Raw genomic sequence first — 26,605 nt, forward strand, 5'->3', positions numbered from 1 at the left:
TTTTTTAATTTTTTTTTTTTTTTTTTTTTTTTTTTTTTTCATAGTCACGTCAATCCTCATCTGTCCAGCTACTGTTTGGCTGTCACTTCGGGTAGGCAGGTGCATCCATCTACCTTGTGTGCTGCTCAAAATCTTCTTAAGGTTCATTCGAGATCCTCTAGGGGTGGTTCCTCAAGGGAGCGACAGTACAGGGTTGTGCCAGAAGGACTCCATTGTGTTTCGCAGACCAGATTGACCCTTCATGGAATGGAATACAACACCACTTATAATTTTACTTTATATGTGGTTGGTAGATTTTTTGGGGACTTAGGGGTGAATTTGTAAATGAAGGGTAAACAAATTATTTTAATTCACATTATCTTGCCTTAGGTCAGTACACTGAATAACGTCTCGAATCGCGTGGCAAACGAAGTACACAAGTTTCGCAAAGCACCCGTACAAATTTTGAAAACAGGTCGATACGCTGTTGCGAATTTACGCAAAAACGATGGATTTATCAATTTTCGTTATCAACCGCGACGGAACACGTCTACTATCTTTCACGTGTTATCTTGCGGCGGTGGAATCGTTAAGGCGAAGCTACGAGGTCCTGGGGTCCTTAAGGTACCTTCGAATAAATTCAAATTTTATTACCTAAAAATTTAAGATATAAATATTTTGGAATTTTTTGGAATTTTCAGGAAGAAGAAGTCGCCGGATACGCATCCCTAACAGGACCTTCACTTCCGTCCGGTAAAAGATATATGCTGAAGGTATCCGCGACGCGTCAGGAATTGAATAAGGTCACTTCCGTCAAAGTCATAGCTACTCAGGAAGGGACGATCACATATCCGGAGGTTGACAAAAATATTAAAAAATGACCAAATACTGAAAGTTATTTTTGAAAAATTGTCATCAATGACTGTTACACCTGTTACACCTGATTTCAGGTCTCTTCGAAAAGCGCGCCAAGGGAATATCGTTCGTTGCGGAAGTGCCGAGAAGTGACGGTGGGCGTCGAGCCGGCAGGCGCTGCTAAGTATTGCGTCCTCGTTCGCGAATTACGAAATCCATCCTTGTTAACAGCGCTGGGGACGATACCAGATCAGTGTGGACTTCATCGACGTCGCAGATCCGAATACACATACGAATTGTGCGAGGAGCAATCGAGTCCGCCAAAAAATCGTGCATTGCCATTTACCGTGCGAAATTTGCAACCTGGAAAATCGTATTTGGTCCAAGTTACCGCGCAATTGCGTGGCCACGCATTGTCCTATCCGTCTTTAGAAGTAAGAACACGGAGATCGTGTCAACCGTGAGTTAAAAAAAATGCGCAAGAATTCGATTGCAAAAATATTTGAAAACTCGATCTTGAGTATTGAGCAAAAATTAATTCGATCTTTGAACCATCAGACAATAAATGCGGTTCAATGTCCAAACTCGAGGACTCGGAAATTATTGATTGAGAAACCGGATGCATTTAGGTACCCAACACGCTTCCTGAAAATGGTAGCGTGTATCCGCTTATCGATCGCTGTCAATTGGTTCAGCCGACTAATTTGAATTTTCATTAAATAATCCGTGATTCCCTTTTTACGCTGTCACAGCGAACTGGCCAGATCAAAAAGTCATCTAAACGAATGACCGATCCATCTACTCTACGTGTACATACCCAACACAAATCATCTATCATCTTAATCATCCCCAATAACGAGCTCTTAGACTATTCCGACGGCTTTTCATGACTTTTGTATAAATATTCGAATCCTTTTTTTTATAAAGATTGTTTTATAAAAATTATCTGTATTCTTATTTATACCCATATCCCGAGTCATGTGGTACGTTCTTATTGTATATAAAGTATCAGCGAATATTTTGGACAGCTGTCAAATTACGAAATTATTGAAATTTTTTATTTTATTTTTTTCACGTATTCCTTGTATTTTCTAGTAATCTCAAAGGCACGCGCTTGTTCGCCCCGATGAGCAATAACAATATTTAAGCAACGGGAACTTTTAAACATCGTTGTAACTAATGGCGCAAGTCCGCGCAAACACGGCCATATGTTCCTGTGTTCTGTCTCGCATGACGTTTGCTATCTGCTTTCGTGTAGGTTGTACCTTCTGACGGGTTATTGTAGGTTACTGTATTGGTACCCATAGTTCGGACAGAGGATTTATAGCTGGGTGACATCAATTCTGTCGAACAGTCGCCGATCGGCATTGAAGCAAAAACAATCAATGATTATCAAGGTAGCTTAAAAAACCGTGAAAAAAAGTATCATTATTTAATTAACTCAAAATTATTGAATGCATCAATGAGTGACGATATTATAAAAATTTTGTAAAAATCTTTACAATATACGTTTACAAACAAGTGGCATAATTAAGCAGTTTAATTATCAATAATTAAATATATACAATGCAGTGGATTTGTCTGTGCAGAAAGATTCCAATGATTTCGCACTGTAAGGTGTTACGAAAAGTCCGCGAAATTGATATGTACAATTAACGAAAATAATTAAAAAATTTAATTTCATACCCAACAGAAACTGTATTATCGGTGAAAAGTGACAAATTCATTTTCGCCGTATTCTCGAAGTAACAATTTATTTATTATACTGATAAATTAATAAAAAATTTATATAAAATGAGTGCAATACTGGAATCACAATTGCTCATTTATTCTTACGAGGCACGTGTGATATATCAAGCTATAATATGGCCGATTGTCGTGATTGGAACATTAGCGAATTTGGGTGTCATTTATCGAATAGCCTTCATATCTTGGACCAAGAATTCTATTCTTAGACCCTTCTACAGAGCCTTTATAGTTTCTCTAGCACTATCTGATCTCTTGCTATTGGTATCATCAGGCTCCAATACACTGAGTTCGCAATCCAACCGCGTCTTCCTTTGGTATTTACCAGATTGGGCTTGCACGGTGATTCCATTCTTTCAAACGGTCGCCGTCCTCACTAACTCATTACTGCTTTCTGCCATTGCAATAGACCGGTAAGATAAGAATTAATAACTTAGATAATAAAAAAATGAAAAAGATGTAACTTTACAATCGACTTAATTCACAAATAAAGGTATACTGCAATGAAACCGAAATATCCAATATCCAAAGGAATTAAATGGCCTTACGCAATTCTTTTTGTCATCCTCGTGTGGTCCATCTCTGCCGCAGCATCCCATACACTTATAGGTGCATACAGTGCCGAGACAATAATTGTGATAAATAATTCCAGCTACTACAGGTCCGTTCGATGAATTAATTTTATATGATAAAAAATTGGCTCGTTTTATTAATTTTTATTTTTTATCAAACAGAGCCAAATTGTGCACGAATTCTTCTAGCAGACACATAATATCCACAACCTATGCTGTATTGTTCGCTGTCATTTTTCTACCGCTGGCTATTGTTTTCGTTACTGTGTATATTTTACTTGCGTTAAATATATGGAAACGTCGCAGTCCCGGCGAGAGATCCCAATTGGGTAACAGTAGCGATTCTCAATTTACGGATACTTCCACTGGTAATGTATATACGTTATTAAGTTTCTTTATATATGTATATTATATTTTTATTATTTTATTCGGTCACGCTTAATCAATTGTATTGCAGCATCAACCAGTGCCAGTAATCGGGGACAGTCAAGCTTTCGTCGACCAATGCCAACGCCTGCTCACGTGACACGCAAAAAGAGAACTGTCAAAATGATTTTGTTGTTGATCATAATATTCGTTATGTCTAAATTACCTCACTGGATCTTTTTACTGTACAAACTTTATGCCACGATCAATGGAATATTCTGGTGGCATCTTCAGACTATCCTGACAATTTTGTCCCTCTTGAATTCTGTGGTAAATCCTTTCCTTTATGCATTTCTCAACGAGGCTCTTTCACTCTGCAGTTGGATCGGATCCTGCTGTTCCAGAAAGGACACAGCCAATCTGGTTACAACTGCTACTGAAAAGCGCAGGAACAGCATAACGAGTATAAAAGTACCTAGAGGTCCTTATTCAAACTGAGAGTATTTTTAAGAATTTTTATCACGTAGCAAAATAATGAAGATAAAATAATTAAATTGTAACGTGAATTTATGAAATAAAATTTATTGGAGTCAGTGACGAATATAAATTTTGTGACAAGACAAACTTTTAGATTTTTTAATAGGCAAATAAAATTTTACTAATCGCGTCCTCGATATTGACTAATCAATTTTATTCTTGTCAACTTATCAATTGCTGCTCCATTAACGATGATAGTTTCTGACCAGGACTGTTTGCAGGTTCGTTGTAAAGGAGTCTTATAGCTTTTACAAGGAGATCCGTTTTATTTTCTCCAGGACACGTGGCAAGTTCTCGCAATGCAACTGCAGTGTAAAGTCCAAGTCGAACACCATGAGGATCGATAATACTAGTAGTATTAATTATCCTTTTGCATAATTCAGACTTGCGAGGATCCTCTGGTGATAATAGCTGGATCAAAGAATGTGCTATGCTAATACAGTGTTGATGTCCAGGGTGCAAGAGGAGCTCTAACCTAAACAAAAATATTAATTAAATCCAAAATAATTTTAAGTAAAATTATCAAGCGCGTAAAATCTACCTTGTCAAAATATTCCCAAGAACTTCCTTGCTCGCAATAGCCAATGCATCTTCCACTTCCTGTTCCAGTTTGTATGTAATTTCCAAGACTTCCGCCGATGATAGAACACACAGACACTTGTCACAGGACCAATCCGTATCCTGATTCAAAGGATCCTTTGGCAGGACCCATCCATTTTCACAAGAACACTTCAAAGTCCCTAAATGGGATCCAAGCTCTGTTGGATCTGCACATCTTTTGCAGTCGCATAAAAAATATTTTGTTGCATACAAATGATCTCTTCTCGCTCTGGTTGACCAGAGCGCATGCGTGTAATTTATACTGAGATGATCTCCTCTGAAAATATTATTAAATTAATTACTTAACTCCTAATAGCTTTTTCTTATTCTTTGTAATAAATAATTATTTCGTTACTTCTTTACAGAGGTAGCTGCTTCGACTTTGATACTTGGCTTTCCATTAATCTCCAAATTAAAACTGTGCTTTGTATTGGCTACGCAACTGTGTTCCAAAAGACATGCTGTTTTGTACAAAGCCACTGTCCCTTCCGGTGGATTAGTTTCCAGTGCATTCACATCAATAATTCCACAGACCTTTGGTAATATTTTCTTAGACTCCGGATCCAGGGACAACAATGGACTCATTTGATCAGCCAATTTTTTGACCTCTTCGTAAGCCTCGGTTCCGGATCCCCGTGAGTCTTCGTGGCTTTGAAGTTTAATTAATGTCTTCCAGCGCTTCTGATCGAATGGGCGCAACAGTAAAATACGTAACGGTAGGATAATTTCGCATCTACAAGTAAAAGTTTTCACTTTATTTTTAAGAATTGATTTTTAATTTAAAGTTAAAAATATAATTTTACCAACCTGGGAAGCATCTTTGCCTTGGCAAGAAGCTTGCATTCAATTCCATGTCCGTTTACATTTTTTAAACCTTCGCACGTTGATTTACAAGATGGCCACCTACACGTTGGACATGTTGACGTTGGATTTTTATAACCGCAACCAATGCAGATTATTTCATCCGTATGAAGCGCAGGACCCCAAATTATTGGATCTTCGGCAATTATTGTATCTCCAGGGTATAGATCTTTCGAGGCTATCAGGTATCGACCCAGCTCAGGTGACTCTTGAATCTTCCAGGCGATGCAAATCTCTCTGTGATCTGGCCAATCGGTCAGCTGATGATCTTTACTACAGTAAAATTGCATCCTGCAATTACTGCAACGAAGTCCGCCTTCGTTGCCGCAAATTCTACAAGAGCCTCTGATGCAATTATTCTGCCATCGACATTCCCCCTCCATCTCGATATCTATAATTGTCAATTAATAAATTCGTATTTTATTTCGTTATCGAATTTTTAACATGATAAACCGATGATTCATGATGTTAATGTCTCAAATGTCAAAACAAGTGGTTATTTCGATTAAGAATCGTTATAAACGTTCAAGTAAACATGATAGGAATTTGATTAGCTGATTATCGATTTAATATTAACGTAGTCGTCTATAAGTTTTTGTCATAATGTGTAATTAAGGCTTACACGATAGTGACGTTTTTTTATACTTTTCTTTTAATATAATAAAATTATAGACTTCAACGTTGCAATGTTTTTTTAGGAATTTTGAATTCTTAGAATTTAACTTTTTTTTATGTATCCCGAAATTTGTCTACTTGTTACTTTCTCGAATCAAAATGAAGATTTTTTCTTAAAGTAATACGAACCTTCTTATGTCCGTCTTGTTTTCCGTTACATCGTACACTAATAGAGATAGACGACGCCTAGCGTCGCGGCAGCGGGGGGTTGCGACGACGCTCGTAACGAGATTTATTTATAGTATTGGTTAAAATAGATTTTGGTGAATTAACTTTGAACATCATGGTTCCCACATAACACTTGTGCTTAATGAATAGTACTTGTTATTATTATAACCAAATTAGACTTCGAAATGGCAGTACGAAAATATGTATATGAAATTCTGAAAAAAAAATTTATTAAATTTTTACACTAACATTCATTAGAGCAACAATTAAAACTTAATTAGTGTATGACAAAATGTCTTGTTGCTATTTTTTAAAATTCTGATTCAACAAGATGTTGATTACTTATCTCTGGGATTGTTACGTGATTCATCCTTGGGTATGATCCTTTGTCACAAGATCCTGTCTTATTTTTTACAGCAGACGAGGTTTCCCCATTAATCATATAAAATTTTATATTATTTAACGTCAAAACGAAACAACAAAATACGAAAAATTGATGAGCCACAGAAATATCAAATTGCACCAAAGGTCCAAATATATGTATATAAATTTCGACTTACGTTAAATAAAAAACACGAACAGCTAGTACTTAGCGTCGCGACGGTTAGCGTCGTAGTGACAGGTTAACGGTCACTGTTTACAATAATACTGAAAATCTGCCTTAGTCAACAACTTTAACATTCAAAACGTCTTGTATGTTATAATGATGTAAAGTAAAATCTATCGTTCATTAATAATTAATAAAGAAACCATAAGCAAAAACATATCTGGTGATACCAATATAGATACCAGAGTCTGAAGAAATTTTTGGCTGACTTCCTCAAACCGTTATGTATCGTTGGCAGAAGTGCATTGACATGACATTTGGATATGCGCATGCGCCATAGTTTCCTGAATCAAATTGACTTCTGGAATGAGGGAATTCAAAGTTTGCGTTTAATGGGTTTGGCAGCAGCTTCTGTTCCATTTTGACGAGCTGGTAGACCAGAATGGAACAATGTCGTAATAGAAATTCTCAACAGAAACTGTCCAGTAGCTTTTCCACCGCCGAGCAGTTCGAAGGCAAGTATCGTTACTCGTGTAATTTATCCTTAATGAAAAAAGAAAGATATGACAAATACAATGAAATATGTCAATCATCGTCTTACTTATTAAAATATAATTTAAATAAATTTGATTAATCCAATTTTTTTTCAAATATGTAAAATATTTCTCTATTTTTTATATAAAGACTTACGTGTATTGTGAAATGGTACACTTGGAATATGCGTTGCACAATGTGATATATATAGCCTGTATATTTTCAAATTTTTGTACTTGTAAAATATTAAGAAAGATATTCGTTATTTAATGTTTGGGAAATGAGTGTTTTTGTGATTTATAATTAGACTGTGTTTATACGAATCTACTTTGGTTGACGTCTTTGTTTTTCTTTCGATATATGAACAGCAGTCAAGGCTAAAGAAATAGTCGTCTGGTATGTATAGAAACAAGGCTGGAAAAATGGGTTAAATAGTATTTCAAAAAATTCCAATCGTTTTTTTACTGCAATGAAATGGAGAATGAAAATTATCTAACGATCAGTAATTGAAACAAAGTTTTCAAGCGATATATGCGAATCATGTAGCATTTCCAATTCTTACGAAATATCGACAGCCAAATAATTGATTATACCATCAAACGATTATTTCATACTTACCAACAGTCAGAAGCTATATAACTTGACGTCGGTAATTTATGACGTCGATAATATACCATGATACGTAATATTTCATAATATTCTCTATAGAAAATGACTGACGTGAAGTATTGCCCGATATGTACGAAATCTGCTAGTCTGCCGTGCAGCAGCTGTAAGAATGCAGTTTACTGTAGCCAAGAGCATCAATTGTCACATTCGCCGGAACACAAACATCAACGCAGCCCTGTAAAGGTAGCATTTTCTGAAAAATATGGTCGCTACTTAATTGCTACGAGAGATTTGAAGGCTGGAGAGTTAATACTTCGTGAATCTCCATTTATCTTGGGACCCAAGTCTTTCACTTTGCCAGTCTGTCTGGGATGTCATCGAGAATTTTCAAAAGGTATTTCAATCAATCATATCACACCATTATAAATCCTGCAGGTATGCAGAAATTCCTTCTGAAAATAATTTCACAAAATTGTGCCTCTAATGTCTGCTAAAACATGGCGGAACATTTACGAAGACTGGTAGAAACAGAACGCAGGATGATCAGGTCATCAGAGAATTAACCTAAATCCAATAATTATTCCTAGATACTACGATTAACAATTTTACAAAAAAAACTCTGTTAACCAGCGATTAAAAAAAATGCTTTTCTAATCCGTTTTTCTTTTTTTTCCAATTAATTTCTACTTTCTATAAGTACAACCTTTCTTGTGTGACTCTCAGGAGATGTAATTGAAAACTGTGAACGTTGTGGATGGCCAGTTTGCAGCGTGAACTGTTCAAACGCAACGATACATGCTAACGAATGCGAAGTGTTCGTAAGGGCCAATTACAAGGCGCCTGTCATATCTGCAAATTTTGAAAAAATTCCAGCCTACGGGATACTGACTCCCTTGAGGTGTTTGTTGCTTGCCAATCAAGATAAGGATAAACTGAATTATTTACAAGGACACCTTCAAGAGAGATATAATACTCCACTCTATCAAGGGTACCGCTATGGCGTTGTACTGGTAATTAAAAAAATGTTGAAACTTCCATACGAGGAAGAAGACATTTTAAACGTAAGCCTTATTTACCACTGCTCAGAATATCTATATAACCATCCATTGGTAGCACTACAGCACATGGTATTGATCGACCAATTTTTTTATTAAATTTTATTAAAACTCTACTCGCTTGTACTAATTCCTAGTCGCTACGAGTCTTTAATAAGAATGATTAGATTGATATAATCGAAAATTATAACACATTTTTATTTGGTGCCAGGTATGTGCTATCCTCGATACCAATTCATTCGATGTCCGCGGAGCATCGAAACAACGAGCCAGAGCAATCTATTATCAATCTGCCATGATGTCCCATGATTGCTCGCCCAATACAAGACATACTTTTGATCCTGAGACTCTCGAAATTATTCTGTACACGACTAAATTTGTACCAAAAGGCGAATCTTTGACGGCCACGTACACACAGACACTTTGGAACACTACTAGAAGAAGGGCTCATCTTAAAGTTGCCAAATGTTTTGATTGTTCATGCAACAGGTGTTCGGATCCTACAGAATTTGGGACTTACGCAGGATCAATAAAATGTTCCGAATGTTCTGGATTTATTTGCAGTACTAATCCACTGGATTGTATTGCGGACTGGAAATGTAATAACTGTGGTGAAATTACACTGGCAAATGAAGTAAGACTTTTTTCAAACGTTAAAGTAATTAAAACTTTTTATAATATTATTGGAGTTACTTCAATTTTTTTCCAGATGACTTGGAACGATGAAGTGATTCGTTCGGAAATCCGTTCTCTGGAATTAACTGATCCAAATGAATTGGAAGGATTTTTAGAACGTTACAAAAATACCTTACATGAAACCAACAGTCATGTAATTGAAGTGAAATATGCACTGACACAATTGTACAGTGGGGAATATGGCACTGCAGATAAAATTATAACTGAACGATTGGAAAGACGTATTGAATTTTGTCGTGAACTTTTGGCTGTTGCAGAAAAATTGGATGCTGGAGCTACAAAGTGGCGTGGTCAACTCTTACTTAACTTACAGGAAGCACTAGTAGCCTGGGCCAAAAAAGAATTTAAGCAAAAAAATATTACAAAAACATTGCTACAGGTACTCGCATGATACCAGTGATTTAATTACAAATTGCGTTTAGATTTTAGGTTTTAAAAAATTAATATTTTTTCAAGGAAAATTTGAATATGGCTACAGAATATTTAAAAGAAGCCGCTTCTATTCTACAGGTGGATCGAGATTTATGCACAGCGTTACCGAAACACATGAAAAATTTGAAGATGGCGGTTAAAAATTTATAAATTCACTTTACATTTCAAATTGGCTTGATTTTGAAGAAAATAAATTTTAAAGGTTAAGTGATTTTGGGTGTTAAGGGAAAAAAAAGCTGCAAGTTGAAACTTGCAATTTGCTTCCTCCGAATCGTAAGTAGTGTACCAAGTCCCTATATGAGGATGTCAAGAATTTTAATTTTGCAATTTGCTTCCTCTGAATCATGGGTAGTAGATAAAAATTCATCTATGAGGAAGCCAAAGATTAAAAAAAATGAAAATGCTTCCTCATATAAGGACTTCGTACACTACTTACGATTCGGAGGAAGCAAATTGCATATTTCAACTTGCAGCTTGTTTAACGTGAGTCTCCATGCCTCTCACAACTTGGGGTGCTTCATACTGTAGAGAACGCATGTAAGGATAAATCTCTTGCATGATCTCTTCGGGCCTAATAATTTTGAATTGGCTGAAATTCAAAAACTTGAAGATATGTATAATCAGATCCGTTTTACTAATCTCCGACAAATTTGAGACATATCACGGCTAAATGATACTCTATACCTTTCGAAAATTGGAGCTCAATCGGTCAAACTTGACGGGAGTTATATTGATAAATTTAATTTTTCGAAAAATTCAAAATATCATAAAATCAAAACTTCTCGATCGATTCGGTCCAAATGCAATACCAACCAGCCTTGGATACATATCTCTTTGTCAAGAACTATTTAGACGATTATCACAAAATTTGCGATAGCTAGAGTGCGAACGTTCTTTTTTTTGGAAATTTGAAAATGACATCAATTTTGAGTCACAGCTTGAATCATGACGAAATTTATAGTCAATGAAGGGATTATAGAGCTGCATATGCCTGCAAAATTGGGGAGCTGTAGCTAAAACCGTTCTCGAGTTATACACGTTTGAATTTTGGGAGGCCATTACATACACACACACATACATCCGGACATTTTCTCCAAACGTGTTTTCTCGACGTTTTGACACATTCTGAACATGGTGACATGAAAATCTCGACAGGACAATTTTCCACCGTCACATAGCTTCCTCTATGAGGAAGCAAAAACAAGTCACTTATAAAATAATATATACATAGTTGTATAGTGTATTATTGTATCGAAAATATATTATTTACAGTTTAGATATTAATTATTTATAAGGACTTTAATACATATTCCTTCCGCTGATGATCTAATAATTTTTCTAAGTGATCGCATCGTTTTTTCATTCCCTCAACTTCCTCCTTCAGATTTCGAATTAACAAATCCTTTTGAGTGACGATCAATTTAATTCTACGAAAGTATGCAAGATTAGATTCTAAATCATGAATTAAATTCTTTGATTAAATAATTATATTATATCATAACCAATATATTGTAATACCTGCTATACACTTGACCCATTAAAGCTTCTCGATTCGAATTGTTTTCCGCCAATTCACGATACAAAGATGAAATTTTCTCCTCTAATCCACGTTTTTCCATTTCAATTTCTTGACGAACAACGCGTTTTGCATTGTCGCGTTCCATTTTCATTTTGTCCATCGACTGCACGCAAATTATTAATATAAGTTTTGTTGAAAATACAAATGAACTTTTACTGAACCTGCTTACTGAACTTACCTGCTTACAAGCATTCAAATCGCAGGAGCAATCTCGCAATTTGTTTTCAGAAATTTCCAATTGATTTTCAGTATCTTTCAAACGTTTTTGTATCAACGTCATTTTACTCTTTAACAATTGCTCATTCTCAGCAGCGTCTTTTAATTCAGTCTCGTATTTTTCCTTCAAACTCCTTAAATTCGTATTACATTTAATTACATTGAATAACTGAAACACAATACAGAACTGCCGTCTTTGATTCTATTGTACTCACCTGAGTTTATTTTGTGAGCTTTTTTGTAAATCATTCTTCATGTCGCGCGTCTCCCTTTCAAGTCTTTCAATCGCTATTTCAATCTGCCTATCCCGCTCGCGATTACATTCTTCGCGAATTTTCCCTTCGGCCCTTTCAAATTTCACGCTCTGTTGCCTACGATAATTCTCCATCCATGTTTCCTGCTCAACTCGTAACGATTCTTGAAAAGATTTCTTCTCAATTTGATGTTGCCGATTCAAGGCATTTATCTTTTCCTGAACAATACAATGAATTCCTCAAGTCATTATATTCAAAATATTAAAATACTTCAATTTTTTTACCTGAAAATGAGAATAAGCCTGTTGCACTGCAGCATCCTTCTCGGAATGCATCTTCGCTTGTTGCTGTACAAACAAATTTCTCTCCTGCTGCAATTCATCAATAAGTTTTCTGTGTTGAGTACGAAACAGCTTTTCTTGCTCTTCCATTTTCTCCTCGTACCTAATGAAATAATAATGCCTGTAGATAATCGTACATTCATAAAATCACTGCATCATACCTGGCTCTAAGGATTTCTTTTTCGTTGCTCATCATTTTTTCATGACTAGCCACCAATTCAAGTCTCAACTGTTCAAGTTGCTGATTAGAACGCCGTATAGTTCTCAATTCCATGTCTTGTAACTCTTTAATATGTGCACTACGTATCTCCTGGATGTCTTGTTGATGCTGTTCAACCATACTACGAAGTTCCGGTTCAAGACCTTTCACCGTCATTTCCTGTTCCATTAAAATCAGTTGATCGTATAAAAACTATACAGTGTCTGATATATAAATGACAATAATTATTGGACAAAAAGCAAGTATCACTATCAGACCCAAAATAAAGAATGCTTGGATGTATCATGAAATTTATTCTTACCGTACCGCCATTGACAAACGCATAAATAAATAAAATACGAAAGGTACACCTTAATCTTAGATGTTTTGGCTTCTAACCATCGTTCGCGACGGATCTTTTCGCTAGCCGCACAAAGCTCCCTGGCGCGTTGCAATTCTACAGTATGTCTCTCAGCTACGACTTTCGATTCCCGCAAATGTTTGGCTTCCATTTCTTTGATGCGGTCTGCCAAAAAATTGCATTTTTCAGACAAATCCTTCTTCTCGGAAAGAAGCTGCTCGATGAACTTTTGATGCCGCTTCACGACGGTTTGATACTTTGATTTTTGCGTTTGTTGAGCCGCTGTGTGCTGCTTTGTCTGTGCTTCAATTTTCTCACAAGCTAACTGCCGTTCGGTGCGCAGTTCATTTTTCAAAAATCTTATGGTAGCTTCTCGTTCTTCCAGTTGCAGTTTAGCGGTTGCTAAATCCTCTTTTAATGTATTCGGTATGAGACTCACGGTTCTATTGTTTCTAGAAATATTACGAAAAGAGCATATGTATTTTTGTAAGCGAATTTTGCTGAAAATTTGTATGCAATGATTTTTACCTATTACAACCAGGACAGTAATGAAACTGATTCTCAGTAAATAATTCCTGTAGAATGCTTTTTGAATTCTTATCCGATTTTTCAATCTGACTGTCATTGACGTATCCCGTTTCTAAGAAAAAATAGATTGTAGGTATATCATTGTACTTATCATATACTAGTGGAATTGTAATGATTTTCAGGTATTTCGTATATTTTTATGATTTACCATCCTGCTCTAACGTTCCCAAAAATGACATTATATCTTCATAGGTAGAACCGGCTGCACTGCAAAGTTGATTGGAACAATCCTTTTCCGGTTCCACCTACATGGATGAAAAGTAATACCATTATAAATTCATACTTAAAAAATACGAAAAACCTGTTTCAAATAATTTAACTGAAATGACGACCTGATTCTTGTATCTTTCTTCCACAAGATGAGCTTCATTCTTCTCAGGATAATTTATACGGTCTCCGGAAGTGTTGCGTTCGAGATCATTAATCATACTACACAATTGTTCAAACGAGCACGAATTTGGTTCAATAACATTTTGATTACAATCACTGGTAGCTTGTAATTTCTTCGCGTCACTCTCGAGACTTTTTATCATCGCATCAATCCCCATTTCAATTTCTTTACAATTACTTGTAGGTGGATCAACCGGTTTTTTGAGGGTCGGAAATTCTTCGAAATTCATCGAATTTTTACGTGATGGTGGAATTTTACTTATCGGTGGTTTCGTCGATACCTTCGGATGAGCAATATTAATCATTTTGTATTAAAAAATGAAACTTTAATCACTTTTGGTTAATGTTTCTGGTACTTCATTATCTGTCCTGTTTACAGAAAATATACAAATTTGTTTATTCGCTCCCCTCTGTAGTCAGGACAACAAGCATTAAGTTTCATATATGAGATAGTAAACTTCATCAAATTTCTTATTCAAAGTAAACTAAAATACCATTTTTTGCCGTTTGATTTTATTGAGCACGTTTCATTTCTATGTTCATTACATTCTATGACGATTATTTTATCCTGAAAGGTTAGCTGTCACTTTGACAGCAGCATCGTCGTTAATAAATAAGTGTAGAAAGTTTTATCAAGACGTGTTTATATTTACTAATTGATTAATATTATTAACAGAAACTAGTAAAAATGTCTGCCAAGCCAGAAATTACACTGGAACACTTTTATGTATTTAATGGAACATATGCCAAAAAGGAAGGAGAGGTAATATAGTTATAGATTTTTAATGAATTTAAAAATTATTCACAAGGCTAACGAATCTGAAATCAGAGACATAACTTTCATGTTACAGGAAGAAAAGAAAATTTTGTATTACTATCCATCGAAGATAGATCTGGATTCTCAAATAAAAAATATTGGATTGAGCGAAGCAATAATAAAATTCACAGAGTAAATAAATACACTTATCTTCATTGAATACCCATATAATTATTGTATTAATTTTAGATCTTTTAATCCTGGACAAGCATGCGACTATTGCCACACACACAAAACAAGGCAAATTTATTTCCAACCAGAACCAGATTTCTGGATGGTTATGGTATATTAAACTTTTCTATAACAATATATTACGTTCACTATTGCTGTCAAATGGGATGCTAGTAATGAATCTTTCTTTATAGATCGTTGGTGTTCCTCGTGTATGGAAAGTAAAAGATGGGACACAGTTCATGGAATATCAAAATGAAGAAGTTTCCAGCAATGTTTGTCAGGCCATCCTTAGACAAACTTATACAATGTTTAGATTGTTCATGGGTTCCTTCGATACAATACTCAATGATCCTGAATGTGGATCAGTTCTACTACTAAAACACAAGCTAGATCATTTTTATTCAAGAGTATCTATCTATTCCATACATTGCATTAAAACAGCTTTTTTAAACTTACTTCCGTATAGTTATAAATACCAAAATTTATTTTCAGTACTTGCTATCTTTAAAACTGAACAATAGTGATATACTTGATGTTTTCCAAGGACTGCAATTTCTACCCCTGGATAAGACAACTTTTCTTCGGGTACAGTGCTTCATGAATCTGGTGGAGGCAATGTTTTCGCAAGTTAAATATACAGCATTTCTCTATAATGATCAGCTTGTCTGGTAAATTATATTCTATTCTTGTTCAACTGTTCAGGTATTTTGTATAGAAATATTCTAAAAATTATAATTTTTGAACAGGAGTGGCTTGGATCCAGAAGACATGCAAGTAGTTTACAATTATCTAATAAGTACTCTTTTGCCGGCATATTTGGAGAAAGAATTGCACGGTGGTTCGATGCCAAGAAACTCACCATCACCGTTTACAAGTTCTCACTATGGAAAGTAAGTTATGAAACTATCAACGACAGGAACGGCTTAGTATTATAATTGACTCGCTCAATTTTATCCCAATAGATTCGTTACTGGCCCTTCAAGCATTAATGAACCAAATGGAACTGGGAAGTTGCCAAGAGTATACATAAATTACTCAACAATACCTATCTCTTTATATTTAGTAGTTTATCGAGCTCTTAGTGCAACTATATGTCTCTTCGTAGACAGTAGGTACAAACCAATTAAATTTATATCAATGTTATCAGCAGACAATCTAAAAATATTTCTATCATAGGCAAAACAAGTCTAGTAATGGACTTTTTTAAAAGCTTGGACACCTTCCTTGGACCACAGTTGACAACTTTAGTTAGTTCAGTGGCTGAACAGTGTTCGAAGCATGTCACAATTGTTGCAGATTCAAGCCCAAAATATTTATATTTCAACAAATTGAATTTAGCTTACAAAAGTACCATTCACTTAGACAACAGAAGATGTTCAAATGTGCTTACAACTCCGGAAGTTCTTCGAATCATTACGGACATAAATAACGATACTAACAAGTACGTTAAAAACACTACTTTTCTAAATTTTAACTGCAGTATTCTTCCTTCCTTTCCTTATGGCTGCTTCCTCCAATGAGGAGATGTGCCAGATAGCTGCAATGTATGAATAACATTGTTTAAATCACCATAGATTGAAAGAAGCTGGCGAAGTCATTATAAAAACAATGAGCGATTACTGGGTAGTAGGAAAGCTATCAAATCTTCGTGAATTTTTCGTTGTTATTCAACAGAAAAATGCAAATTTAATAGAAATTGATGGTAATTTGATCAATTGTATTAATTATCCGACAGCATTAATTATATGAATGTTATTAAAATTCTGTCATTTTTTAGATGAAGTCAAGAGGCTATGCGAACAGCAGCTGAAAAGTATTTTCTTTCATTAAAGTAACTAAATTAGATTCCACAAATTCTGTATTCTCAATTTATAATACACTTTAAAAAACTGTATAAACTATACATATTGCGTTCTCTGTACACCATACGGATTTTTAAATAATTTGAGAAGGAATATCAAAAATACACGAAAAAATATGCTACCTATAATTACAATGTAAATATGTTTTCACTACGCATTCTTATTGTTCAAAGGTTCTGTGGCAGTAAATAAATAAACAGAATTACCACTTGTTAAACATTTCATCATTTATAATCAGAAAAACATATTCTTGTATTTGTTACCATTAACGTTACAGTCACTCGGAGTCCTTCTCCTTCTCCTCCTCCTCCTCCTCCTCCTCCTCCTCGTCCTTTTGTGTGTCCTTCTTAGGAATGATATTGGAGAACTTTTTGAGTTTAGCCACAAAGAAACCATCCATATTGTGGACGTGTGGATAAAATCGTCGTGTAAGTTTCAACGAAGGATGAAATCGGTGTTGCCTATAATTTGTAAAACCTTCTGCACCAAACTCCAACCCGGTAGGGACGACCTTTACATCCCGTTTCTTCAATGCATAATCAACAATCCATTCGTTTTCTTCAGGTAAAATTGAACAGGTGGAATAGACAATTGTTCCACCAGTTTTCGATCTAGCATTTACACAGTCTATAGCAGCCAAAAGCAACTCGCGCTGTAAGGTGCAACATCTCTGCACATCAACTTCATCTTTATTTGTTTTTACACCTGGATCTTTGGCCACTACACCAGTACCTGAAAAACAGAAAGAAGTTGTGTTATTAAAAATAAGTAATAAAAATTGATTTTATAAAATTAATTTTTTAAAAGAAATATTAATGTAGATTTAACTGAAATTACCTGTACAGGGAGCATCTAGTAACACACGATCAAACCCTTTGATTGCCTGCAACGTAATAATAATAGTTTAAGACACTTTAATGATTGTAGTTTCGTTTCATGAATTAAGAACTTACAGATGAAATTTTTCTTCCATCATAGCTACAGATAACCGAATTAACAATGCCGAGGCGATGGAAGTTTCCAATTACAGCCTTTATACGATCCTGATTGATGTCATTGGCGAATAGAACTCCGGTGTTCTTCATTAGGGCAGCAATGTGCGAAGCTTTACCACCAGGTGCTGCACACATATCTAGGATCCTTTCATTTTCTTTTGGGTCAAGCGCCATTACCGGTAGCAAACTTGAAGCGCCCTGTAGAATGTAATGGCCAGCCAAATATTCTGGTGTGGCTCCCATTGGCACTTGGGAAGAATAAACTACCAAGCCAATTTTTGTCCACTTTCCAATTGGATCTAAATTTACTCCTCTGTTTATTAATGCCTGTAAAAAAATTTGTAAATTAACGTTGTACAGATATTTCATTATTCAACAAAGGTCTTTATCCTTAAACTGTAGATACCTGAGCCAAATCTCGACGTCGTGTTTTTAAAGTATTTGTACGAAGTGTCATAGGTCTCTGTACTTCACTTGCTTCAAGATATTCGAGAAGTTCACTAAGGGGAAAGATTTGCATGAGTTTTTCCATAAGGAAAGTATTATAACTGAAATAGGTACATAAATCAGCTTTGAGCAATTCCATGTAATCGACCCTTGGCCTGAAACAAAATGGAAGGGAATATTAGTTTTTAATAAAATCTCTATTCCTCGTATTAAAGCAATGTTTTTTTACAAACGGACCTGTCCTTATCTCGTAATGTTTTGAAGTCTGACAGAACCATAATTACATCACGGATTCTTTGCTGAACGTCTTTTAAACTCGTTGGATTTGCAAGTTCTTCTTCTGTAGGAAATGTGAAAATATCTTGATGCGTGGCAATATCCTTCATTTCATCTTCTGCAAGTTTTCTATAGAAATTAATAAGCATTTAGGTGACAATTTCATCTAGGAAATTTAGAAGCAATGCTTCCAATAATTACCGTTCTTTTTCCTGCTTTTTCTTTAATCTCTTGTTGGCCTTTTCAATGGGCAGGAGATTATCATCGTCGCCGTCGTCATCGCTATCATCTTGATCTTCATTTTCTTCCTCCTCTTCACTACTGTCTGCATCGTCACTGTCAGCTGGTCCACTTTTTAAGCCAAGACTCTGATTCTGCTCAACTTCTTCATTGTCCTGTTCTTCCTCTTCGCTAGTTTCCTCTACAGGAGTTTCATCTGCATCCTCTTCTTCCTCATTCTCCTATTTGTTAGCAAACCTCATGTAATAGTTTTCTTACCGACTAATATATAATAATAGTAAATAAAGATAAATGATTAAAAATACACTAACATCTGCAGAAGACTGAATCTTTTCTCTTTTAACAACTTCTTTAGACACTTTCGATTTTTTTGCCTTAGGCTCACGTAATTTTTCATTCTGATTCTTCTTTAACAGTCTCTTCTTTGCTCTTTGCTTTTGATGGCGACTCAGAGGTCCAGAAGTTTTTTCTATAAGAAGAATAATAAACCTTGTTTATCCAATATTTGATGTGTCTTCAATATATCTATGTAATACCTATTAATCCTTTTGGAAACGTAGGATCACTCTGTTTCTTGGCTTTTCTGCCTGGACCAGTTGAGACAACTGTTCCATCAAATTTTGCTTTTCTTCCCATCTTGAATTCTAATAAATATTACATAAATTAATTATTATACATATATAAACACATGCATATGTACTGAAAAAAGAACGAAATAGAGAAGCAAATAATAGCACGATATAGGTTATACTGAGAAAATATTTTTTATATCATAAGACTCCAAGAAAAATTAGAGTATTTAGACATATGAAAAAAAGTTATCAAACATATATTTCTTCGTATTAAATAATTTCGCTATTAACTAGTTAATCATATAATCATAAAAATATTATGAAAAATCTGATACCTGTAAAACGTTACCGTATTGCGGATATCGAAATCGTATAAAGCAATACCATCAATAGCAATACACAAATTGAAACAGCCACACTGCCAACAGTACCAATAATACAATATTTTATAAATAATTATTAAAGTTTATGACGCTCTACACAACGAGCACATGGTGCATTCAAACTGTGATCATTAAAATGGCAATTGGAACGAAATGTCAGCTCTATTCCCTAGTTTGCATAACTACCCATCAGATGTCGCTATTTTCATTTTCAACTAAGAAATTTAATTGAACACGCGGAATTCCTTTACGAAACAAGGTCTCTTTGTTTATTAAAAAATTAATAATAATTTAAGCTACTTATGGCGCATGTGTTTCAAAGTGAACGATCCTTCACTTGCTGGAGGAATAAAGGGGCGGATAAAATGAAATCAGCTGTGTAATACTTTAACTTTGTAAAAGTCGGAAATACGGCTTTTGTAATACAGTCAGCTGTGGATTGTTTAGTTTTTGTTACATGTAGTCTTTCAAGAAGGAGTCTTATTCTGCAGTTAATACCGCATTCTTTGTTAATACTATCTGTTTGAAGTTTTAACAAACTTCTACCATTGCTATTTGCTAGCTTTGAAAAGTGAAGCACTGCACAGCTGATTCTCTTTTTTCCACGCCCCCTAAATATTTCCAACCAATCATGAATCTTCTCTTTCGAAAAACATGCGCTCAGCGCGACTGAAATTGACATTACTAACTATGTGCCAACAGTATAACGAACCTTAGCACACGTACTTTCATCTCCTGCGTAATCTTATTTTCTGGTCTCCACAAGAATCTGTCATTTCAAAATTGATAATTACAATGTAAGCGAAAACGAGAAACAAACAACTATATCAAAAGCTCGAAGTACTAAACAACAATGGTAAATGATTAATGGTGAGTTATACATGTTTTTAATAGGCTGACGTGATACACAACCCACACTTGATGGCTGGCACAAAGCTGCTATGGCGCACTCTTCTCGTTTCTTGTAAATCCCACAAGCGTCTGTAATCAACAATGGCGAGAGCAAAAAATACACAAGAAAACCGTAAGCCCGCTTCAAATTACTGTGTAGCTAACTGCAAAATCTTATCAAATTATCACATGAACCATGGCGTATCAAAAGAGATCACTGTAACATATTCGTGTATCCAAAATGCAACGACCAATGAGAGCAGCCGACATGTTCTAGATTATAAACGTCGTGAACGTGGATTGGTCGAAGATTCTCATACACTTTAGGAACGCAGAAGATCGCATATGGTGTGTGCGTAGAAGCAGGATCGCTAGAATGTGTATGTGTGTATGCGCCAATGCATAATATACCGCTCGAGTTATCCAGTAAAATCGTATATATCGTTTACCGATGCTGTCATCGTCCGCGTATCTCAGCGTGTCGGCGATCAAGGAGAGCCGGTCGATCTAGAAGATCGGCGTGGAAAGAACGAGGTTAAAGGTTTCATCGTGGGCCAAATCGGCGGGCCCATCTTCTGTGGCGGACGGTCGCTCGTTGTCATTTGAAAACGGAAGCCATCTTGTGCCCGAGTCTCCCATATTATACGGGGAATAATATCTCACCGACTCGCACTCGTCTCAATAGCGAGACATTTCGCTGTATTTATTTTTCACCACGTCCAGACTATGCCCGAATCATTCTACCATATGTTTACATAGCCATGGCTGCGACGAGAAAGTTGCAAGGTGAGGAGAACCTCTTTCCATCATGTTTACATCTACGATTATGAGAAACTCTTTACTGCCGCTTCGACTCGACTCCACATTCGCTTCGCCATGGATTTCACCCTATCCTGCCTCTCTGCCGTTTCATTAATAATTATCCGCGATAGTTTGGTATGATACCTCATTCAAAATATCTTTGGCAAAATTTGGCTTCTCTTCTATGAAATTAGAGCAACTTTGCTTTTCGATGAATCTCACTGTGGGTATCTTCAATATCTATTATACAAACTCGTCCTGGCGGTTGTGAGAGATGTGGAATGATTCTTGAAGCACGAAACTGGTGAAGGTTTTTCGTTTTGGTTTTAGTTGTGGGAATGGCTATTTTTCTTTTGATATGCACTGGCTTCTTTTTAGGAACTATCAGTTGGAAGAGGTCTGTCGCAGTTGTGTTGTTTGTTTTAACCTTAGGGTTCATAGCGATTATTGCGATGTGTTTGTTATTCTTTATGTAAGGATAATATCATTTTGCAATGAATCATTGTGCTACCACTCTTTTGTTTATACCTGATATTATTTTTCATCTTTGTATTGTTAGAAGCGTCAAGTTGAATTATTACTGGATTTTCTAATGTGATTTTGTATTGCAGATGAAAGCTGTAGATTCAATTGTTATCACTTAAACTTTTTATATTTTCAGGAGATTTACATACAGGCTATTAAGATAAGCTTGAAAATGTAACAGGATATGAAATATTCCAGTATTTTTCAAGCATTCAATCAGTTTAATATTACTTTAATGCAAAGAGATGAATTGTTTATGTACATTGTATATCAAAACGTCATACTCCTAATAAGATCAGACATTAGTTTACATTATGATATTAATTTTGAGATAAACTTCTATTTCAATCGTATGTTTTTTTGCCATATACTATTCATGACTGATAAGTTTAAGACGCAAAGACATTTATCTTATTTATCACTAGCAATAGAGAACATCATTGAAGTAACTTACCAATTTGTGAATCAGAAATTTATTGTCTTACTTTTGAGGAATATTAACATTTCAATAAAAGTATGTCATACTTAACTCTCTTAAGTTCTACGTAAAGTAGTTTCGCTTAATTATCAGTGAAATGTAATTACTATTTCTTTTAAAGACACTGAATATCTTTTCTTCTCATACATTAAGCTACAATAGTATTAAATTTGATCTCTAAAATCATGCTTTGTGAACACCATTGAAACTTTGAATAAAATAGTACACATGATAAACTCTAAAGAAAAGTTTATTATTGTAGTTCTGTCTTGTTCTTATACTCTTAGTAGTAGCAATACCAGCATCAAATGTAGTTATAGCAATCGCACCACACTAATAATGCCATAAGCATGATATATATTGATACGAGTGTATGTCGGACGGCAGGTGAAATAGACAGGTGCCTTAAAAAAGTAACGGAGGGCGTGGAGACATTCGAGGACATCTGGCAAAAGGTCCACAATGCCACGAACAGCAATCAGAAGGAGAAGTACGAGGCCGATCTTAAGAAGGAGATCAAGAAGTTGCAGAGGTTACGCGACCAGATTAAGAGCTGGATCGCTTCTGGCGAAATTAAGGATAAGAGCACGCTTCTCGATTACCGGAAGCTAATCGAAACTGTAAGCCATCTATCCTTAACATCCGGTCCATCCAAATCCATCCGTCGAAGCATGAACTAAATCGCGTAGAACGTATCTTTAATTATCATCCTCGATTACAATCGTATAAAACATGCTTATTTGCACCTTTCAGCAAATGGAAAGGTTTAAGGTCGTCGAGAGGGAGACGAAAACGAAGGCTTACTCTAAGGAAGGATTGGGAGCAGCGCAAAAACTCGATCCCGCGCAAAAGGAACGAGAAGAAGTCAGCAACTGGCTCGCAAATTCTATAGACGCTCTTAACTTACAAGTTCGTACTTGTATATTTACAGCGAGTTATATATACACCTTACATACGCGATGATAATATTAGACGACGTGAACCAAAAAAAAAGAATTAGCATTCGTAAAGCTTTCACGTTGACGGAATCGTATCTATTGTTTATGTTTGATATAGCTCGACACCTTTGAGTCGGAGATCGAGTCTCTATTAGCAGGAAAGAAGAAAAGATTGGATAAAGATAAGCAAGACAGAATGGACGAGCTTAAAGGGAAGCTTGAGAAGCACCGATACCACATCCGAAAACTCGAAACACTCCTCCGGATGTTGGACAACATGTCGGTCGAAGTCAATACAGTGAGTGTTTGTTTTGGTTTGAGTTGTTGTTACATCTAAAGCTTAAGTGGATGTGTAATACAAGGTGTTGCTAACTCTCTGTTACAGATTAAGAGGATAAAGGACGACGTGGAGTATTATATTGAATCCTCACAGGAACCTGACTTTGAGGAGAACGAATATATCTACGACGATATTATCGGTCTCGACGAGGTGGAACTCTCCGGCGTAGGTATACCATCATCGGCGACCACCGACAGTAATAACAGTAACGAAACCGGTGGTACACCGACATCAACGAATTCTGGTACTTCACCAATACCATCGCCGCCGCTTAGCTCTACTATGCACAATCATTCGAGCGACAGTTCCACTGATACTGATAAGAAAACTAAGGTTAGTAATTTTTTCAAATTTGTTCTACAGAAATTTGATTCTACTTTCACGAACGCGGTTAAAAATATTTATTTATCCATTCCCTTTATTTGGTAGCCTGTGAAACCAATGGCGGTGAGACCGCTGATGAACTCTCAGGCGAGCATTCCAATGACGGGAAGCACTGCCAACATAAAGCCGAGTCTGCTGTTAAGCAGCACTCCGAGCAAGACCATTCCCATGACATCGAGCCACAGTTCGCCCAGTTCCATCAGCAATCACGTTGCGACGAGTAATGCCGGGAACTTTGCCACCGTCGCTGCCTCACACAGCAACTCCCAAACCATCCATTCTACCTCCAGTAAAACATCCTGTAAGTATTCACATTGACGACGAGGCTGTATCGTAGTTATGCACCAGGTAGAACTACGTCTTATGCTTGAATTGTGCAATGGATATTGTAGCTCATAGCAGTGAAAACGGTCTGCTCTCGTCATCGTCATCGTCGAGCGTAACGTCGAGTGTAGCACAGCCGGTGCAGATCGCCCCAATATCGCAACCCATAGTCCCATTGCAGCAGCCAGTGCAGCAAGTGTCCCAGCAGGTATCGCAATCTCAATCTCAACACGGTCAGCACAGTCTGCCCAGTCAAAACCACACGAGTAGCGAAGCGGAACTCATCACCCCGGTGCCGCTGTCGACCTCGCCACAATCCACCACGAGTAGTCGCAGCTCGCCTCTACAGCCAATTATGATCAACACGAGCACCAGCAGCAACAACAACAACACCATCAGTAACAGTAACAGCAATACCAACAGTAACAACAACAACAATAACACCAGCAGCACGAACAATGGCAGCAACAATTCGTGCTCACCAGCACCGTCCACTGCCAACGGTCTCATCCCTAAGCTTCCTGACGGCATGTCCTCGCTTAAATCTATTGCCCAACAAGTCATTGTCCGAGCAGGTCTTGAGATACCAGCGTCCGAGCCATCCAGAAACATCTTCGACGGCTCTGTGAAACCCACCAGCGCCACTTCCGAGGCACACATTCCGCCGTTATTGGGCGTTGCGCCCTTAGGCCCGGTGCCCTTGCAAAAGGAGCACCAGCTTCAGTTCCAGATGATGGAGGCTGCCTATTATCATATGCCTCATCCTTCGGACTCAGAACGGCTCAGGTCTTATTTGCCGAGAAATCTTTGTCCCACGCCGTCTTACTACCAGCAGGTATATAGACACGATCCGTATATTAATGTTTATTTATTTAGATCTTTTATTGTTTAGAATTTTTAACTCAGTTGTATATGTTTCGATTTATGCATCAAGCGTGACTATTTTTTATTCTTTGTCCAGGTACAACTTCCCCACTCGGACACGGTCGAGTTCTTCCAGCGTCTCTCCACGGAGACCCTCTTCTTCATCTTCTATTACATGGAAGGCTCGAAGGGTCAGTATCTTGCCGCAAAGGCCTTGAAGAAGCAGAGCTGGAGGTTCCACACCAAGTACATGATGTGGTTCCAGAGGCATGAGGAGCCCAAGGTCATTAACGAGGAATACGAGCAGGTAACCATCACCATTTATTTTACATCAAATTCAAAATCTCATTCGGCATAGGTCTTTCGGGAAATGCGTTATACACTTTAGATAACATTGACAATTAAGTGGACAGTCCAATGCCCGTATTGATGAATGGACCTTCTTCGGGGATTCTTCGTGCACTTGCTGGAATTCGTTTAATCTATTTCCAGGGGACGTACATTTACTTCGACTACGAGAAGTGGGGCCAGCGTAAAAAGGAAGGCTTTACCTTCGAGTACAAGTACTTAGAGGACCGAGACCTCAACTAAGCACGACGAACACACACACACGGAGAAAGAAACAAAGAACAATACGAAAGAGAGTGAGAGAGTGAGTGAAAGTGAGAGTGAAAATGAAGGAGGGAGAGTGAGAGCGAGAGTAAAAAAGAAGAGAACGTGTGAGAGAGAACGCTAGAGGAAGAAAGAGTGAGAGAGCGGCTCGGCAAAAAAATAAGGCACCGTCAGGCGAAATTTCCAAACAAAAAAATCCTTCCCTGCCCTGTCTTCTCCCCCTAAAAAAAGGAAGTACACTATTTCTGTACCGGTATTATCGAAAAAAAAGAAAAAAGAATGAAAAGACAGATTTTATTTTTTACAATTCATATATATTTTCGCAAAATATAACTCTTCATTTATCGGTATAAATTAGTGGATGAGGAGGGAAAATGAAGAGAAAAAAAAAGAAATCTATATCTCGGAATTGTCTCAATAATAGCAAGAAAAAAAAAAGAAACACGGACAAAAAAGGGAAAGAAAAGATACCAAATGCCGATACGAAATGCCGATCAAAAATTTCGTCAACGCAAAAACACC

General features: G+C 36.5%; 8 protein-coding genes across 29 annotated transcripts in view; 5 read left to right on the forward strand and 3 right to left on the reverse strand.

The window, feature by feature from the left end:
* LOC107268056 (protein NDNF) overlaps positions 1–1,776 on the forward strand; it is a 6,171-nt gene extending 4,395 nt beyond the window's left edge. Inside the window, exons 4-7 of the mRNA XM_015740422.2 lie at positions 45–285; positions 370–603; positions 681–836; positions 930–1,776. Coding sequence (XP_015595908.1) covers positions 45–285; positions 370–603; positions 681–836; positions 930–1,298 — 1,000 coding nt within the window. The 3' untranslated portion in view covers positions 1,299–1,776. The remainder of the gene's footprint in view (positions 1–44; positions 286–369; positions 604–680; positions 837–929) is intronic.
* Positions 1,777–1,903: 127 nt separating this feature from the next.
* LOC107268057 (QRFP-like peptide receptor) lies at positions 1,904–4,067 on the forward strand. 2 transcript variants are annotated; one of them, XM_015740423.2, is made up of 4 exons: positions 1,904–2,993; positions 3,074–3,241; positions 3,315–3,520; positions 3,610–4,067. In XM_015740423.2, exons 1-4 carry the CDS (start codon positions 2,629–2,631, stop codon positions 4,014–4,016), a joined length of 1,146 nt encoding a protein of 381 aa, XP_015595909.1. In that variant the 5' UTR covers positions 1,904–2,628; the 3' UTR covers positions 4,017–4,067. The 2 variants fall into 2 exon arrangements, with proteins under 2 accessions (XP_015595909.1, XP_024940974.1); XM_025085206.1 differs by having other exon boundaries at positions 3,345–3,520.
* Positions 4,068–4,080: 13 nt separating this feature from the next.
* LOC107267924 (protein msta) lies at positions 4,081–6,966 on the reverse strand. 2 transcript variants are annotated; one of them, XM_025085205.1, is made up of 6 exons: positions 6,920–6,956; positions 6,321–6,574; positions 5,463–5,907; positions 5,011–5,388; positions 4,597–4,932; positions 4,081–4,530 (listed from the first exon to the last, which is right to left on the reverse strand). In XM_025085205.1, exons 3-6 carry the CDS (start codon positions 5,897–5,899, stop codon positions 4,218–4,220), a joined length of 1,464 nt encoding a protein of 487 aa, XP_024940973.1. In that variant the 5' UTR covers positions 5,900–5,907; positions 6,321–6,574; positions 6,920–6,956; the 3' UTR covers positions 4,081–4,217. The 2 variants fall into 2 exon arrangements, with proteins under 2 accessions (XP_024940973.1, XP_015595619.1); XM_015740133.2 differs by having other exon boundaries at positions 6,321–6,966.
* Positions 6,967–7,269: 303 nt separating this feature from the next.
* On the forward strand, positions 7,270–10,518 carry LOC107267921 (protein msta). Of its 5 annotated transcripts, none has more exons than XM_015740128.2 (6): positions 7,270–7,421; positions 8,149–8,443; positions 8,773–9,059; positions 9,316–9,738; positions 9,814–10,179; positions 10,257–10,518. In XM_015740128.2, the coding sequence occupies exons 2-6, from the start codon at positions 8,152–8,154 to the stop codon at positions 10,380–10,382; spliced, it is 1,494 nt and encodes a 497-aa protein (XP_015595614.1). In that variant the 5' UTR covers positions 7,270–7,421; positions 8,149–8,151; the 3' UTR covers positions 10,383–10,518. The 5 variants fall into 5 exon arrangements, with proteins under 5 accessions (XP_015595614.1, XP_015595613.1, XP_015595615.1 ...); XM_015740127.2 differs by having other exon boundaries at positions 7,271–7,421; positions 8,773–9,110; XM_015740129.2 differs by having other exon boundaries at positions 7,271–7,421; positions 8,773–9,110; positions 10,311–10,518.
* A 917-nt stretch (positions 10,519–11,435) lies between these two features.
* On the reverse strand, positions 11,436–14,550 carry LOC107267925 (centrosomal protein of 131 kDa). 2 transcript variants are annotated; one of them, XM_025085308.1, is made up of 11 exons: positions 14,495–14,544; positions 14,103–14,441; positions 13,919–14,015; positions 13,711–13,822; positions 13,193–13,634; positions 12,784–13,001; positions 12,566–12,725; positions 12,243–12,499; positions 11,990–12,161; positions 11,751–11,914; positions 11,436–11,659 (listed from the first exon to the last, which is right to left on the reverse strand). In XM_025085308.1, the coding sequence occupies exons 2-11, from the start codon at positions 14,388–14,390 to the stop codon at positions 11,521–11,523; spliced, it is 2,049 nt and encodes a 682-aa protein (XP_024941076.1). In that variant the 5' UTR covers positions 14,391–14,441; positions 14,495–14,544; the 3' UTR covers positions 11,436–11,520. The 2 variants fall into 2 exon arrangements, with proteins under 2 accessions (XP_024941076.1, XP_015595621.1); XM_015740135.2 differs by having other exon boundaries at positions 14,103–14,550.
* Positions 14,551–14,700: 150 nt separating this feature from the next.
* Positions 14,701–17,215, forward strand: LOC107268006 (vacuolar fusion protein CCZ1 homolog). 3 transcript variants are annotated; one of them, XM_015740302.2, is made up of 10 exons: positions 14,701–14,923; positions 15,012–15,109; positions 15,167–15,260; positions 15,343–15,558; positions 15,644–15,819; positions 15,898–16,041; positions 16,114–16,259; positions 16,328–16,592; positions 16,726–16,853; positions 16,929–17,215. In XM_015740302.2, exons 1-10 carry the CDS (start codon positions 14,849–14,851, stop codon positions 16,979–16,981), a joined length of 1,395 nt encoding a protein of 464 aa, XP_015595788.1. In that variant the 5' UTR covers positions 14,701–14,848; the 3' UTR covers positions 16,982–17,215. The 3 variants fall into 3 exon arrangements, with proteins under 3 accessions (XP_015595788.1, XP_024941079.1, XP_024941080.1); XM_025085312.1 differs by having other exon boundaries at positions 14,890–14,923; positions 15,187–15,260; XM_025085311.1 differs by lacking the exon at positions 15,012–15,109 and having other exon boundaries at positions 14,722–14,923.
* Positions 16,552–20,979, reverse strand: LOC107268005 (probable 28S rRNA (cytosine(4447)-C(5))-methyltransferase). 10 transcript variants are annotated; one of them, XM_025085309.1, is made up of 11 exons: positions 20,843–20,871; positions 20,639–20,695; positions 19,879–19,961; positions 19,508–19,615; positions 19,283–19,440; positions 18,933–19,192; positions 18,693–18,860; positions 18,415–18,610; positions 17,967–18,335; positions 17,851–17,896; positions 16,992–17,745 (listed from the first exon to the last, which is right to left on the reverse strand). In XM_025085309.1, exons 4-11 carry the CDS (start codon positions 19,605–19,607, stop codon positions 17,291–17,293), a joined length of 1,752 nt encoding a protein of 583 aa, XP_024941077.1. In that variant the 5' UTR covers positions 19,608–19,615; positions 19,879–19,961; positions 20,639–20,695; positions 20,843–20,871; the 3' UTR covers positions 16,992–17,290. The 10 variants fall into 10 exon arrangements, with proteins under 10 accessions (XP_015595776.1, XP_024941077.1, XP_015595779.1 ...); XM_015740290.2 differs by lacking the exons at positions 20,639–20,695; positions 20,843–20,871 and adding an exon at positions 16,552–16,688 and having other exon boundaries at positions 17,277–17,745; positions 19,879–20,246; XM_015740293.2 differs by lacking the exon at positions 20,639–20,695 and having other exon boundaries at positions 20,843–20,970.
* On the forward strand, positions 20,694–26,464 carry LOC107268004 (CCR4-NOT transcription complex subunit 3). 4 transcript variants are annotated; one of them, XM_025085306.1, is made up of 10 exons: positions 20,834–20,950; positions 21,095–21,603; positions 23,009–23,241; positions 23,375–23,530; positions 23,678–23,857; positions 23,945–24,232; positions 24,329–24,584; positions 24,676–25,442; positions 25,569–25,778; positions 25,964–26,464. In XM_025085306.1, the coding sequence occupies exons 2-10, from the start codon at positions 21,579–21,581 to the stop codon at positions 26,060–26,062; spliced, it is 2,214 nt and encodes a 737-aa protein (XP_024941074.1). In that variant the 5' UTR covers positions 20,834–20,950; positions 21,095–21,578; the 3' UTR covers positions 26,063–26,464. The 4 variants fall into 4 exon arrangements, with proteins under 4 accessions (XP_015595774.1, XP_015595771.1, XP_024941075.1 ...); XM_015740288.2 differs by lacking the exons at positions 20,834–20,950; positions 21,095–21,603 and adding an exon at positions 20,694–20,796; XM_015740285.2 differs by lacking the exon at positions 21,095–21,603 and having other exon boundaries at positions 20,821–20,950.
* Positions 26,465–26,605: the final 141 nt, after the last annotated feature.

The sequence above is a fragment of the Cephus cinctus genome, unplaced genomic scaffold, assembly GCF_000341935.2.
Source record: "Cephus cinctus unplaced genomic scaffold, Ccin1 Ccin1_scaffold0462, whole genome shotgun sequence".
Classification (NCBI taxonomy): domain Eukaryota; kingdom Metazoa; phylum Arthropoda; class Insecta; order Hymenoptera; family Cephidae; genus Cephus; species Cephus cinctus.